The 13,834-nt window shown below is 47.4% G+C and overlaps 1 protein-coding gene across 1 annotated transcript in view; it reads left to right on the top strand.

The window, feature by feature from the left end:
* LOC135819480 (protein FAN-like) overlaps nt 1-13,834 on the top strand; it is a 39,207-nt gene that overhangs the window by 5,673 nt on the left and 19,700 nt on the right. The window contains exons 7-21 of the mRNA XM_065332700.1: nt 2,737-2,805; nt 3,007-3,051; nt 3,558-3,610; nt 8,085-8,125; nt 8,355-8,446; nt 9,043-9,114; nt 9,580-9,773; nt 10,198-10,280; nt 10,436-10,606; nt 11,133-11,196; nt 11,803-11,854; nt 12,354-12,404; nt 12,672-12,741; nt 13,113-13,244; nt 13,490-13,532. Coding sequence (XP_065188772.1) covers nt 2,737-2,805; nt 3,007-3,051; nt 3,558-3,610; nt 8,085-8,125; nt 8,355-8,446; nt 9,043-9,114; nt 9,580-9,773; nt 10,198-10,280; nt 10,436-10,606; nt 11,133-11,196; nt 11,803-11,854; nt 12,354-12,404; nt 12,672-12,741; nt 13,113-13,244; nt 13,490-13,532 — 1,232 coding nt within the window. The remainder of the gene's footprint in view (nt 1-2,736; nt 2,806-3,006; nt 3,052-3,557; nt 3,611-8,084; nt 8,126-8,354; nt 8,447-9,042; nt 9,115-9,579; nt 9,774-10,197; nt 10,281-10,435; nt 10,607-11,132; nt 11,197-11,802; nt 11,855-12,353; nt 12,405-12,671; nt 12,742-13,112; nt 13,245-13,489; nt 13,533-13,834) is intronic.

The following is a 13,834-nucleotide window of genomic DNA, read 5'->3' as shown; positions in this document are numbered from 1 at the left end:
TATACACGTAGCAGTGTCGTGGTGCTGCCCAGTGCTGGCAGGAAGGCAACACATCAGCAATCAGTCGCTGGCGAATGACCATTGCACAACCTCGCAGTCGCTGTCATCGGAGGTGAGCTGGGTTAGCTGAGACGATGGCGGAACGATGTCGGGATAGGTGGCTACTGGTTGAGATGCCATCACTGACCTCAAGATCTTAGCATTCTTGTTGAGGAACAAGATGGCATTAATGTTCCTGCTTCCCGGGTTTGCCCTCCGCTTGTCCGTCAATATTTCTGTCGCCGAAAAGTTCCTCTGCAGCAGTTGAGCTGGTGAGAGCTGCCAAGAACCTGCTTGCCGAGGCTGCGAGGTCAGGAAAGGTAGCCTCACGTGCCTTCCACCATTCAAGTGGGCTGCTGTCCCCGTCACAAACGTCGCCTTCTAGGAACAGCTTCATCTGCTTTGCGACAGAGAAGTTCTCCTTCCGTTTTGATGCAGCCTGGAAGTTGTGCTTTCCGGTGAGGCGGGCAAGCACAGATGCCCTGGTTGGTGCTAGCCCCACGGCAATGCAGGAACGCTTGGCCGCTGGCTCCACATCAACCTCCTGACTGGCATCAGATACCGTGGAGAAGACACGGGACACACTGTGCTCGCGGGCCAAGTGCTCAACTTGCTTGTGCACAGCCTGGCGGTCATCGTGTGACGTGAATGTGAGGCTGTGATACCGCGGATCCAGTGCAGCGGCCAGTGCTTCGGCCGAGTCCGGATCAACGTTGGAGAAGTTGAACTTCCTCTCCAGCTCACTCCTCAGCTTGATCTTCACTGCAGCCACAAAGAGGGAGTCACCATCGTCAGCCTCGCACTCCTCAGCCAGGCCAATCACAGCTGGCAGGACGGTGGACATTGTCCCATCTCGCTCTGAGGACCACATCACAGTAACGTTCCTGAAACATTTCAGCAGGTCACACAACTCCTCAATGCACGTCCATTGGGCTGGTGAGAGGCACAAAGCATGGTCGCTGGCTTTTGTCACACTTTGTGTCTTTGAGCACGGACATGCACTGAGCCATGCCATAGGAGCTATTCCAGCGAGTTGCCATCTCAGAAACAAGCTGAAGAGCTTGCTTGTTTATGACTTTGCCGTTCCCGAAGAGCATGGCTGGCGACATTGCTGTGCTTAAAGTACCCAACAAGGCAGCAGCGTGCAATGAGGATGTTCTTTACATCCGGCAAGTCCATGACGTGGCGCAGCGCAGTGCCAGTCTGCAGCCGGTGGCAAGCACAGGCCACAGTCAGTACTGCTGGCTAAGGCATTGACCCTGAAAAACATCATACTTAGAAGTAGATACACAACGTGTTCTTCAGTGTAATTGACATTGACGGCAAATTTTATGAGGACTGCGAGTCATAGTCACCTCTGGAAATTTGTCTTGCAGCAGCCTGCCCGCTGCCGTCATCAAACTTGTCGAAACTGCTCCACACAGAACTCTGCTTTGTAGTTGACATGCTTGTGAGTCGCGCAGCACACATCCGAGGGCAAGGTCAGTTCGCGACAAGCAACAGCAAGTAAAAACAACTATCTACGATTCGACCACTTTTCAGGATTCTTTCTCTTTTGTCTTTGTTGGTCCTGTAGTCACTGTTTTGCTACATGTACACTCGTGCATGCAGATCGATCCCCGTACATGTACACAACTAGCTAGCGCTGGACGCGCGCGGGGATAGCACATTCATAATGAACTCGACTCGTGCACAAAGCTATTTTTTCGATTTCTGCGAATTCCTACGATTATTCGAGTATTCGTTCAACTCACAAACATTCTAGATTATTCTATTGCCGTGCTTTCGGAAATTAGCGCCTGTCTGAAATAAGCGCCTGTCTGAAATAAACGCCACATCATTTCAGGTATTTTGTGTGGATTTTTTCAAATTGGGTGAAATTTCAGGTCTCACAAACTACTAAACGCCTCGGCCAGTATTGTCAAAATACTGTACCGTATTTTCCGGAGTATAGTGCGCACTTTAGATGTGCTATTTTAGGCCCTAAATCGCAGGTGCGCACTATGCTCCGAATATGAAATGCATGTACTTCAATGAAGATTGAAGTGCGCACCCCCAATGAAGATTGGGGTGCGCGTTATAAAGGTGCGCACTATACTCCGAAAAATACGGTATTCGTTTCAACATCAGTCATCAAAAGCACTCCTATCAAACGTCGTTGTTACTGAAAGGCCACAGCCATCTATCCGGTGTCTGCGACGACGTGCATTACAGTTGACTGGGAATAGCTGATGCAAAGTCGTGCATTGCATGTTTAAAAAACCAACACTTGAATGTGAGGTGCACGTGGGTGAAACGAGTTTTACGGCATGTGTTTACTGTCTTGATGCTTGTATCATAGCATTCGAACTTCTTCACGGCCATTTTCGGATATGAACATTGCTGGAAAGGTTGTAGATTCGAGCTGAGGCAATTTCGGCTGCTCACAACTAGTGCTACAAGATGCGCAGCTATGTTCTGAAGTGTATTTTTGCATTGTGTGTATGTTACTCATGCAGCCAACCGGCGATAAGCCGCACACTTTGGGAATAGGGACAGCATGTACTTGTCTATCTGTGTACGAGTGACAAGCCATTACATAAGTGCCCGAATGACACTTGTGTTCTATTCAATTAAACTTTGTGTGCGTGTGTGCGTGTGCATGCCATTCTGTCCGTTTTGTCCACCTTTTGATTGCACTTGGCTGTATGCATGAAGGTGGTGGCGGAGTTTCGCTTTGCTCTGAACTATGTGAGCAGCTCTGATGTTCTCCCTCAGATCACTCAAGTGAGTATGCACAGTATTCCACAGTGGTAGTGAGCAGCTCTATCTAGACTTGTGTTGTGCCAGAGAAGTCCAGGGAGCATACGTAGAGTTGTGCTATTGACGTGGCAGTTTTTGCAGGAATGATTGGAGTGTACTGTTTGACGTGATCATTCTTCATTCATTTAATCTCGTACTCTGTGTCATTTGCTGCTAACCTTGCAGCTGTACAGGGCGTCAACGCTGCCAACGGCAGAGCAGAACATGATGGTAAGCCATGGTTGGGGTTTCCCTCCCAGGGCCGGGGTGTCGCCTCCAGGTTTGGGGTTTCCCTCCCAGGGCTAGAGTGTGCCCTCCGGGTTTGGGGTTTCCCTCCCAGGGCTGGAGTGTGCCCTCCAGGTTTGGGGGTTCCCTCCCAGGGCTGGAGTGTGCCCTCCAGGGTTGGCGTTTCTCTGGGTTTCCCGTAGGTGCCTCCTTGATTAAGTCTGGCCTACGGCTGGCCTGACTTCATTACTTCATTCACAACTGATGGAGGCATGCCATTCGTCTCTCCTGCCGCCTTGCTTTTATCAACATGAATGTAACGCTCTGAGAGGAATGCAGCGCACTCGAGATCAGCTTTTCATACTTGCCTGTCATATTGTGGCTGTATATGTGCATGTGTATGCACACGTGTGTGTGTGTGTGTGTGTGTGTGTGTGTGTGTGTGTGTGTGTGTGTGTGTGTGTATGTGTGTATGTGTGTGTGTGTGTATGTGTGCGTGTGTGTGTGTAAAGGTGCAGTCAATAGTGCGATCACGGCAAGCACGCGTCACTTTCAACACTGGCTGGTAAGCTTTCTTGTAGTGACGGTTCGGTTTCTCAAGAAATATGTACATGTATTTGTTACACTCAGTATGGCATCATTTCTCTATTTGTCGTCACTGTCTCTATATGTCATCACCTGTTTACTTCGTGCCTATATGGCTTCACTGCGACTTTCTCTTTATAACTCCAGACGCGACTTTCCCTATATATCTCACTCAGGTTGAGACTTTCTCTGTATGACTCCAACTCAGTTTTGTATGGAGAAGTTGGCAATCTGAGTTGGAGTCGTACAGAGAAAGTCTCAACCTGAGTGGAGATGTATAGGGAAAGTCGCGTCTGGAGTTATATAGAGAATGACCTGGAGTTACTCAATCTGCGGACAGTATGCTGTTTCGTTCTTTGTGAACTCTTCAGCGCAGCACAGAGAAAATGAGGCCGAACCTGATAGCAATGAAAATAATATTTCCAAAGCCAGATTTAAATCAGGCCCGAACATACCTTGCCAGAGTGCTCAAACTGACAAGTCAGTGAGCTCTGCGTAATGCAAACAGCAAAGGCACTGCCCCACATGAGAGTGCTCAACTACTACAAGAGTAGAATGACCTGGAGTTATATAGAGAAAGTCGAAGTGAGGCCATATAGCATGAAGTAAACAGGTGATGACATAATAGAGGAGTGAACATATATAGAGAGCTGGTAGACTACTGAGTGTTGCAGATATATCCCTAGTTCTGTTTGCTGTTTGAGAGGTGCACGTGTTTATGCTATGAGGTTCCATAGACCACTTTCCCAAAGTGAGCATGACATGACGCCCAAGGAAAAATACTTGAGTGATTTGTGCTGAGCGTACATGATTTGCCCTGAGAACAATCATTGTATAGTAGACATATTCCTGTCTCCTCCCCCCCCCCCCCCCCCCCCCCCGACACGGCATCCCCCGAGGAGCTTGTCGAGGCAGTGCAGTCTCATTGAGGTGGTGTGTAGACGTTTCAAAATTGTCCGCAGCAATCATAAGAAGACTGAGTTGATGGGAGACCCTTGTTCGACTTGCGGAAACGTCACTGCAGCAACTTAAAGTCTATGAAAGCCTATGTCTATTTCACTAGTGCCAGTCGATGGGAAGCTCAGTGCTCATCTGCTACCAGAAGATCAGAAACATTTGTATCGAGAGTGTAGACCGCAGCAATGCCATTGGCAATAGGGGCAAGGGTGATGGGGAGTGCCCCATGTAAAATCCGGAAACGCCGAAGACGGGCAATTGCCTGTTCAACTTGGATACAAAGTGGAGCAATGCAGCTTGTATCATCCACTTCCTAGGCAGTGAACTGGCTTTGGTGTTGGCCCAGGAATGGTAGTGGGATGTTGAGGGGAGCACGTCTAGGCAGAAGAAGATCCCAAATCTCGAGCCCTTTGTCAGCCATCACATTATCCCCGGCCTCAATAAGCTCAAGGAAGCTACTGTGCGGCACAATGAACTTGTCAGATGCACGACCAGTGATCAACTAAGATAGATATGTCATAACACCACCGGGACTGATGCCAATCAGAGCTTTGAACGTAGAATGGTTCTTGTAGCGTGAAAACATCTGGCAGTTCACACGGAGAGCAGATGGACGCTCAATGAACAGCTCGAAACAGACAATTATGACCCTTGTGTTGGGATACTTAGCAAACTACATTGGGTTGTGGAAGCGAACCTGCTCATCAGATGGCCAGAAAAGCACTAAAGGCAACTCTTTGGACAGAACACTATCCTCCCGGTGAAACTCTGAGAAGTAGGTGCCAGAATAGCTGAACTGGAAACAAACGTCTTCCACTAGCAAGCCTAGCCACGGCCGCGTCATCACTGCCAGGAACTCATCGACTTACTCAATCTATCTACCTACACACTGCATTGTTATTCGACCCGTGATACCTATTGCGGAGTGATTTGCTTCTTCTTTCTGATTACACCGCATCTGGTTTCCCAGACCGGTAACTGAAGAAGGAAGTGAAGGGAAGCCAGTGTAAAGAGCGAATCAGATTATCTTTCAATGCAGAATGGGCGCGTGTGTTGCATAGCTGTCCTCCCGTCCATGCATGGATGTTGCAGACGTGGTACAATACTGACTGCCAATGTTCCTTCAACAAGTCAGCACTGCCATCACAGTTGCTGCAACACCACCAGAATTGGCTTATGAAGGCTGGAATCCAACCCAGTAGTGGAGCATGGCTCTTGCGATGGCAAGCAGACCGCAGCTTGCTGGCAGCACGCTTGGCAAAGTGCCACACGTCAAACTGGTGGCAGATTGCAGGGTGCTCATTCCGTATGGTGGCTTTGATAGAAGGGCCTCTGCCTGTCACAATGACATCGACTGCGAGGGATTCCTTTCAACAATTCAGAACTCTGGAAAATCTGACCTTCTCCATGGCTACAGAGCTTTTCGTCTCTGTGTACTCAACAACTTCGAAATCTACGAGCAGGTTCGTCTGGGCTGAATAACCAGTGATATCACCCCCACCACCACCACACGAAACAAGCTTGTGACCTAAAAGAGAAGGAACACCGATCCGTAGTACAGGTACACAGTCAACCTCTCCTTGCCTTTTCTAGATCCTTTGCAGAACGTGACTGCTTGCGACTGGCTGCTGCTGCTTTGTAGGCGTCCAGCTCACTGGTCACCTCACTAACACGTGTCTCCTATTAATAATGACCCTACTCCGAGTACCAAATACTGTACAAGCAACAAGACCATCAGTGGTCTCCGATCATGGGGAATCAGCAGATCTCCACTGTCACGGACAAGTTCAGATTCAGGCAATTCTTCTTCTATTTGAGCAGCAGCAGTAGCTTGAGCAGACTCAGCTCTCTTCCTCTGCTCCCTTTGGTAGAGTCGTTTTTTTCCTGGCATCAACTTGAACAGCTTGCTCTTGTGCTTTGGGTTTGCAATCCACGATTGTGGAGATGTAGTCCACGTCATGTAGATACTAGTAGTAGTTCGAGGGTTCTTTGTTCAAGAAACGATTCCCACAGATATCATGTGCATACCGTCGGATAGCCACGGCGATGCCATACTGAAGCTTCCCACTTCTGACATCGTTCTCGATCTGATCTTGGGAATCTAAAAATATAAGGGGGGGGGGGGGGGGGGGCATGAGCAATCTGCTGAAGCATGATTTGTACAGCTGTCGGCCGGGCAGGACGACGACATAGCAGGTAATGTTGTGAAATAACTCCGATCATCTACACGACGTACACCACGATGAGATAGTCGACATAATGGCCATGAACAACTACTGTATAGCAGGAAATTTTCGGACGGAATTTATTTTCGTATAATTTCGTACACGGCCTCCTTTGTACTAAAATTAATTCCGTACTAAAATTTGTTCCTGTGAAGTTATGGACACTATACATCCGTACAGCATGCGAACACGTGCATTTAGCATGCAGCACTGTACGAAAATAAAATCCGTACGAAAGGTCGAAATTCGGCTGTCCGAAAATATTTCCGTCCGAAAATTTCCTGCTATACAGTAAATTACTTCAAAATGAACTAGAATTATAGCAATGCACAGGATAAACTGTGCATTTATACTTTATGCACACATCAAGGCAAAGTTGGTTGGTAAGTTCCAAGAACGTTTTCGTGTGATTGTCATCAGTTGGAATAATAATTATCGTATTGTTATGAAGGAAAAAATAACAGTGTAAGTATATAGAGAGAATCTCTATAAAGTGGTGAATGGCTGAAGAGCAGCGCATGGAGTAGAGGCGTAGAGGATATGCAATACGTTAACCCATAAATGGGCATTTTGTCACTCACCTCGCGCACATATAAGGCGGATTTGACATCATTGCATCTCCTCTATACGCGTATATATAGAGAGAAAGTGTAACATTTTAGCAAGACTATGAAAACGAAATCAAGTTGGTACCAAGGACGCTGAAGTATGAAATGTAGCACATGAAGTGTTTTGACACGTTTGAAAACAGAAATAACCGACAACATGGACTAGTGTGAGAAGAAAATGTTGTTGGAACGTACTCACCAGCTTTTTCCTTGATGAGTGTAGAAAGTAGCAGTGCGCAGTTTATCCTTTTTATTGCTATTGTTAAATTGTTGTTGGAACGTAGATTAAATTATAATTGTGTAACTTTTCAGGCCACCATGCAGTGGTCTTTTGCCTTATGCTGCGCCTCGGGCGTCAGGTCACGTGCACTTTGTGAGAAAGGTCTTTGTGTTGTTTGTGGATATTAGCTTGCTCTGTTTCATGTTCTTTTTTCTCTTGTGTGTGTTCTCTCTCTCTCCTCTCTCTCTCTCTCTCTCTCTCTCTCTCTCTCTCTCTCTCTCTCTCTCTCTCTCTCTCTCTCTCTCTCTCTCTCTCTCTCTCTCTCTCTCTCTCTCTCTCTCTCTCTCTCTCTCTCTCTCTCTCTCTCTCTCTCTCTCTCTCTCTCTCTCTCTCTCTCTCTCTCTCTCTCTCTCTCTCTCTCTCTCTCTTGTCTGTGTTGTGTAGCTTGGACAGCTTGTATGAAAAGATTGTGCTGGAGACAACAGGTACTACATAGTGCATGTGTGAGCATTGCTGCTAGGGTCTTGAGGCAATGTGTGGCGTGCACAGGTTGTTAGACTCACCAGCCACTGTCTAAATATTGCCTTGCCTGCTTGTGCTGTTGGCAATTGCTAATAAGTTGTTGTTTTGGAATTTCCAGTTAGCGTTCCCGATTGTAGCCTGGCCATCATTTCATAGTCTCTCATGTTCTTTCTTTGTGTTGACACGTTACAGGTGATCGTATCACTCCCTTGGTGTGCAACCCCGGCCGTATCATGCTGACCAACTCTCGTCTCTACTTTCAGCCGTTCAACAACGCTGACCCGGTGTGTAGTATGGTGTGAGCTGTGCATGTTCATACGCTACATGCACAGCTGCGATTGGTGAAATCCGACCCAGAGTGCACATTTGGCGCCCTCGTTTTGCACGGCCGTTGACACCCTGGAAGTGGCACGAATGCGGCTGGACGTACACAATGTCATGTACAAATACAATGATGTATTCAAAACTGGTACAGGGCGCCAGTTTTGCACTTAGGCCAGTTAGGGTAGGATTTCACCGAGCACAACTGTACTTGGTACAATGCCATAGAAGTCTGGGGTGCACGTTTTTTAAATAAAACGTCTATGTTGCACTTACTTGTACGTTATACGAAGGCATCTTTTTTCAGGCCCTGAATTCTCTGCACTGAAATGTGCAGCAGCTTGTTGTGCCATGCATTTCTTGTTTCTTCGCACGATGAAATGGGAGTGTGAGCAGATTGTATTACCCAACACACCCATGTTGTGCATGTGAAGCCTCACGTTGCCCGAGTTGGAGATGTGCTTGCACGTTTTTTTACATGCTTCTTGAATAGTTCATCTCCTGGATGTAACACGCAGCCGTTTGACAAAGGGGCATTTCTTCTTTGTCTTTTCTACAGGTGCCGGTTCACAAGGTCAAGCTGAGTGACATCAGTCGAGTTATCAAGAGACGTTATCTTCTCCAGCATGTGGTATGTACTTTGGTTGTTTCTGTTCCTTTGAACCGTTGTTCCTGTTCCTAGGTATATTAGATATAAGTGTATGCTATGGGTTTCCTAGGAACCACGTTGTAGTGCTGCGCTGCCTGCTGCCTCTCCTGATGTTGGTCATCAATCAACTGCCGCTGCTGTGGTCGTTGCTTGCGAGCTTCCAGATTTACGGTGATCATGCTTTATGCACACACGCTATGTGTGTATGCGTGTGTGCGTCTGCCTGTCGAAATATCTGTCTCATACATCAGTAGTAGGTAGCCGAACCAAGATTTAATACTGACGAATGTAAACGTTTTGAGAAGTTTGACCATATATATTATTCAGAATGGTCCTAGTGCTGTGCGTGATGGATTCCTAGCTGAACCTTTGCTGGTGTGTCCTCATGTGGAGAATCATGCCCTTGCTCAATGTCTGTCTATTTGTCTGCCTGTCTGTGTCACGCAGGGCATTGAAATCTATTCATCCGACGGCTTCCACATCTACCTTGTGTTTGGTACGGAAGCGGAGCGCAACATGTTCTACAAGGAGCTTTTGGCTCAGCCGGACATCAGCCTTGAGGACACGGAACAGGAGAACCTGACGCTCAAGTGGCAGAACGGCGTCATATCCAACTATGATTATCTCATGTACCTAAACAGGTAAGCACTCTGCTGCTGCTGCCGATGTTCACTGCACATGCAGCTTGTCCCGTCCCTCTTACCAGTAGCCTTGTCACCGCACGATTACACACCAAGCAAGATAATCCGGTTCCAGGCAACACACGCGCCAAACAGCCATCAGTCCACTAGTGTCAGTTTAGAATAGGAGGAGAAGTGAAAACCATGGTTTGGAAAACAGAGTTGCGTGTTGACACAGGTCCCGTAAAGCATTGCAATGGTATTATCCCGTTGCAGCCACTACCTATGCGGATGTATGAAGTGGTTGTTGATAGTTCAACTGCGGTGTTTTGTTCTTGTCTATGCTGCTGCTGCTGCCGCCGCCGCTGCTGCTGCCGATACTGTCGTGACTGCTGCTGCTTCTGATGCTTCTGATGCTGGCATTGTCTTTGTGTTGTTGGTGTAGCATGGCAGATCGTAGTTTCAACGATCTGACTCAGTATCCGGTCTTCCCGTGGGTCATTGCGGATTACGCATCAAAGCAACTAGGTGAGCATACTTAGAGTATGAATTTTGCCTCCGTTCAGTGTATGTACATGTATGTATGTAATTATGTGTAATTGTATGTAAATGCATGTACTTGTATGAATGTGTATGCATTGAGTCATTGACACACATCTGCATCTTGCTGATGTTGCATGCAGACCTAAGCAACCCGGCAACGTTCCGTGACCTGAGCAAGCCGATTGGTGCCATGACAGAGTCACGTCTGGAGCAGTTCAAGGAGCGCTACAAGGAAATGCCAGAGCCAAAGTTCCTGTACGGGTCTCATTACTCGACACCAGGCTATGTTCTATTCTATCTGGTCAGAATAGGTATGTGCGCACATCTCTGTGATGACTATGCATCTCTGTGATGACTATGCATCTCTGTGATGAGTCTTGGTTTTCTAACGTTTATTTTTATTCTACATTCATAATGGCGTAGTGCCAATACTAGTAAACATGTGTTGTGGGTGATTTTAATCAGCCACGGTGGCATGATAGGCACCCAGGTTGTAAATTCCATCATTTCTTCGGGCGCCCTGGTCTTCCGCTGCATCATCTTTTAACATTTCACTAGTTCTCAGCTCCTGGCGGAATGCATTCAAACTTCTTTGCCACTCTGGCACGAGGACTAGAACATGTTTTTAAAAAACTGTGTGAAGTCCCAGGGAATGTTGGTTCAGATTCTCTATGTTGGTGGAGCAAGAACCTACTCGGAGAGGCTGAATATCTCTTGTTAGTGTTTTACCGATCACGCTTGTATGTCTGGTCAATGAATGGCGTGCATATACCGGTACCCAGAGTATCAGGCCTGATTCCCATGTTGCTGCTTTTCCCCTTTGTTTTCTTGCTGCAGCACCCGAGTACATGCTGTGCCTGCAGAACGGTCGTTTTGATCAAGCTGATCGCCTGTTTAACCAGTATGTCCAGTGCCGTGATACTGCAGCATGTGCATGTGTGTGTGTGCGTGCGTGTGTGTTGCTTGACTGTACAAGAGTCAGTTAGGAATTTTGTAGCTCTCATCGTTTGATTAGTTTTTGTTAGTTTTCGGTTCTCAGGGACGACTCTGAGATTCCAGGGTCGTCCCTGGGACAGTTCCCAGTAGATGTCCACAGCGGAAAGTCAACAGAGCAGACTACAGGACGAACTTCGGGTGTCGTCACTCTGACTCTGTTTTCTGCTGTTGGACCCATCACGAGGCCTTGCGAAGGAGTCATCGACGGCATGCAGGACGAGACGAAAAGAGTTTACCCTGAGCGTATGTGTGTCTGTGTCTGTCACGTCCGTTCATGCATGCGTGACACATACACTATTAAAAACTAAAACCGGCACTCTAAATTTCAGGGGGGGGGGGGTGCAGGGTCATTTCGATGGTAGAGCCGTAAAAAAGGAAATATATTTAAAGCTACACAGCGCTAAATAGCACCTAACGTGCAAACTTTGACTTTCCCAATGGGACAGACGGCGTTTGACTGAGTTACGGTATGTGTGTGTGCGTGTGTCTGTGTGTCTGTGTGTCTATGCAGCATTGGAGAAACATGGACAAATTGCTTGTGTGGCAATGCTGATGTCAAGGAGGTACGTTACGTACTGTGGCTACTGCTGCTACTAACCGTGCATTGCAGCTGTTCTTTGGCGCTGCATGTATTTGAATCCCATTCATAGACTTGGTTTCCTGTGGGTACTAGTACATGTAGAGTTATGACAAAGGTAGAACGTATGCAGGCTATCGTCCTTGCGTTGTCACTCGCCACTGCTGCATGTGTACTATTTTGCTTCTGTTCTACTAGTAGGTGTTTGTGTACGTGTGCGCGCCCGCGCGTGTGTGTGTGTGTGCATGTGCATGTGTGCGTGAACACCTTTGTGTTATCGTGTACATTTGTGTGTGTGTTTGTATGTGTGGGGATGTGTTTATGTGCATGTGTGCTTGCGTGTGTGTGTGTGTGTGTGTGTGTGTGCATGCATGTGTGTGTGTGTGTGTGTGTGTGTGTGTGTGTGTGTGTGTGTGTGTGTGTGTGTGTGTGTGTGTGGACATGGTATGTGTATGTACGTGTGCACCTGTTTCTTCACTTGCCAGCTTATCCCGGAGTTCTACTCGTTACCAAGTGACTTCATGTTCAATACTCAGGTACGCAGACCCGTTGCAGACCTGCAGCAGTGCTCAATAATATGCCATCTACTGATTCCCTATGCATTGCTGTGAATAAAGAATCTGTGATAGCTTCCAGCCGTTCAGCTGTAATTTTGTTTAGCCTACCGCATGTGTCTTCCTGTTGAGCAGACCCAGGCTTTGGCAGTTGCGCGCCTGTATATTGTGTGACGTGCATGAGCTTTTGTCTAATATACCCCCCCCCCCCCTCTCTCGCTCTCGCTCTTTCTCACCCTCTCTCTCCAGAACCTAGACTTTGGAAGTCGGCAAGATCGTACCAAAGTCGATGATGTCCTGCTGCCACCCTGGGCAAAAGGTAAAATGCCAAATCACCTTCCTCCTTCCCCTGCCTGCACGGTGCCAGTACACTTGATCAATTCTACTCTTTTGAGATGATATGTGTGCACTAGAGTAATTCTCTGTCAATCTTGGGATCGGCGTGCAGATGTTGCGTTGGCTACTTTCAAGTTGAATGCAGGCTGTACATGTTTGACTACATAAACAGCTGTTGTATGTTTGAAATTCTTTATTCTCACATTTTGTTGCTGCTGTTGCTGTTGTTGTTGTTGTTGTTGTTGTTGTTGTTGTTGTTGTTGTTGTTGTTGTTGTTGTTGTTGTTGTTGTTGTCGTCGTCGTTGTTGTTGCTGTTGCTGTTGCTGTTGCTGTTGTATTGTGTTTGATGATCAGATGGAGATGACTTCATTAGAAAGATGCGCGAGGCCCTGGAGTGCGAATACGTATCACAGCACATCCACGAGTGGATCGACCTCATCTTTGGCTATCAACAGCGCGGCGAAGAGGCTGTCAAAGCGGACAATTGTATGTTGCACAAGCTGTGGTGATGTGATGTGTTTTGTGGGGCGTACACTATGGCACTTTGGTATTTTCACTGTGCTATTGTTTTGGTGTAGTCAAGCTTGGGTGTAAGAACACTGCTAGTGGCTACAGACCATGAACCCTGGAAGAATTGTGCTGAGTGTGATATGTGTAACTAGAGTGTCATAGTTTTCCAGCTGCTCATCTCTATCATATGTTTATCTGTGTGATTATGTGTTGCTGTGTAGTGTTCTATTACCTGACGTACGAAGGCGCGGTGGATCTGGCCAGGTACGTGGCGCCGACGTCAGGCGTGTGTGTACATGTATATGCAGGCTTGAGCAATCCTATGTACACACACTGAGTACAGTGCACCTGTGTCCTGACCTGTCTACACGTGTATGTACAGTGATTGCTGCGTAGAATACATGCGGATTAGCATATACAGTACTGGCCAAAGAATTCCGACCGCAGGAATCAACTTGTGCTGGGTGCTACGCAGCCCTTGCACTACGCACACCGGTCTGTGCACTTGAACACGTCGCTACTTTATTATGTGCTACGCAGCCCTTGCACTACGCACACCGGTCTGT

Source organism: Sycon ciliatum, chromosome 1 (genome assembly GCF_964019385.1).
Source record: "Sycon ciliatum chromosome 1, ocSycCili1.1, whole genome shotgun sequence".
Taxonomy (NCBI): Eukaryota; Metazoa; Porifera; class Calcarea; order Leucosolenida; family Sycettidae; genus Sycon; species Sycon ciliatum.
This window is presented reverse-complemented; position numbering and strand designations above follow the sequence as displayed.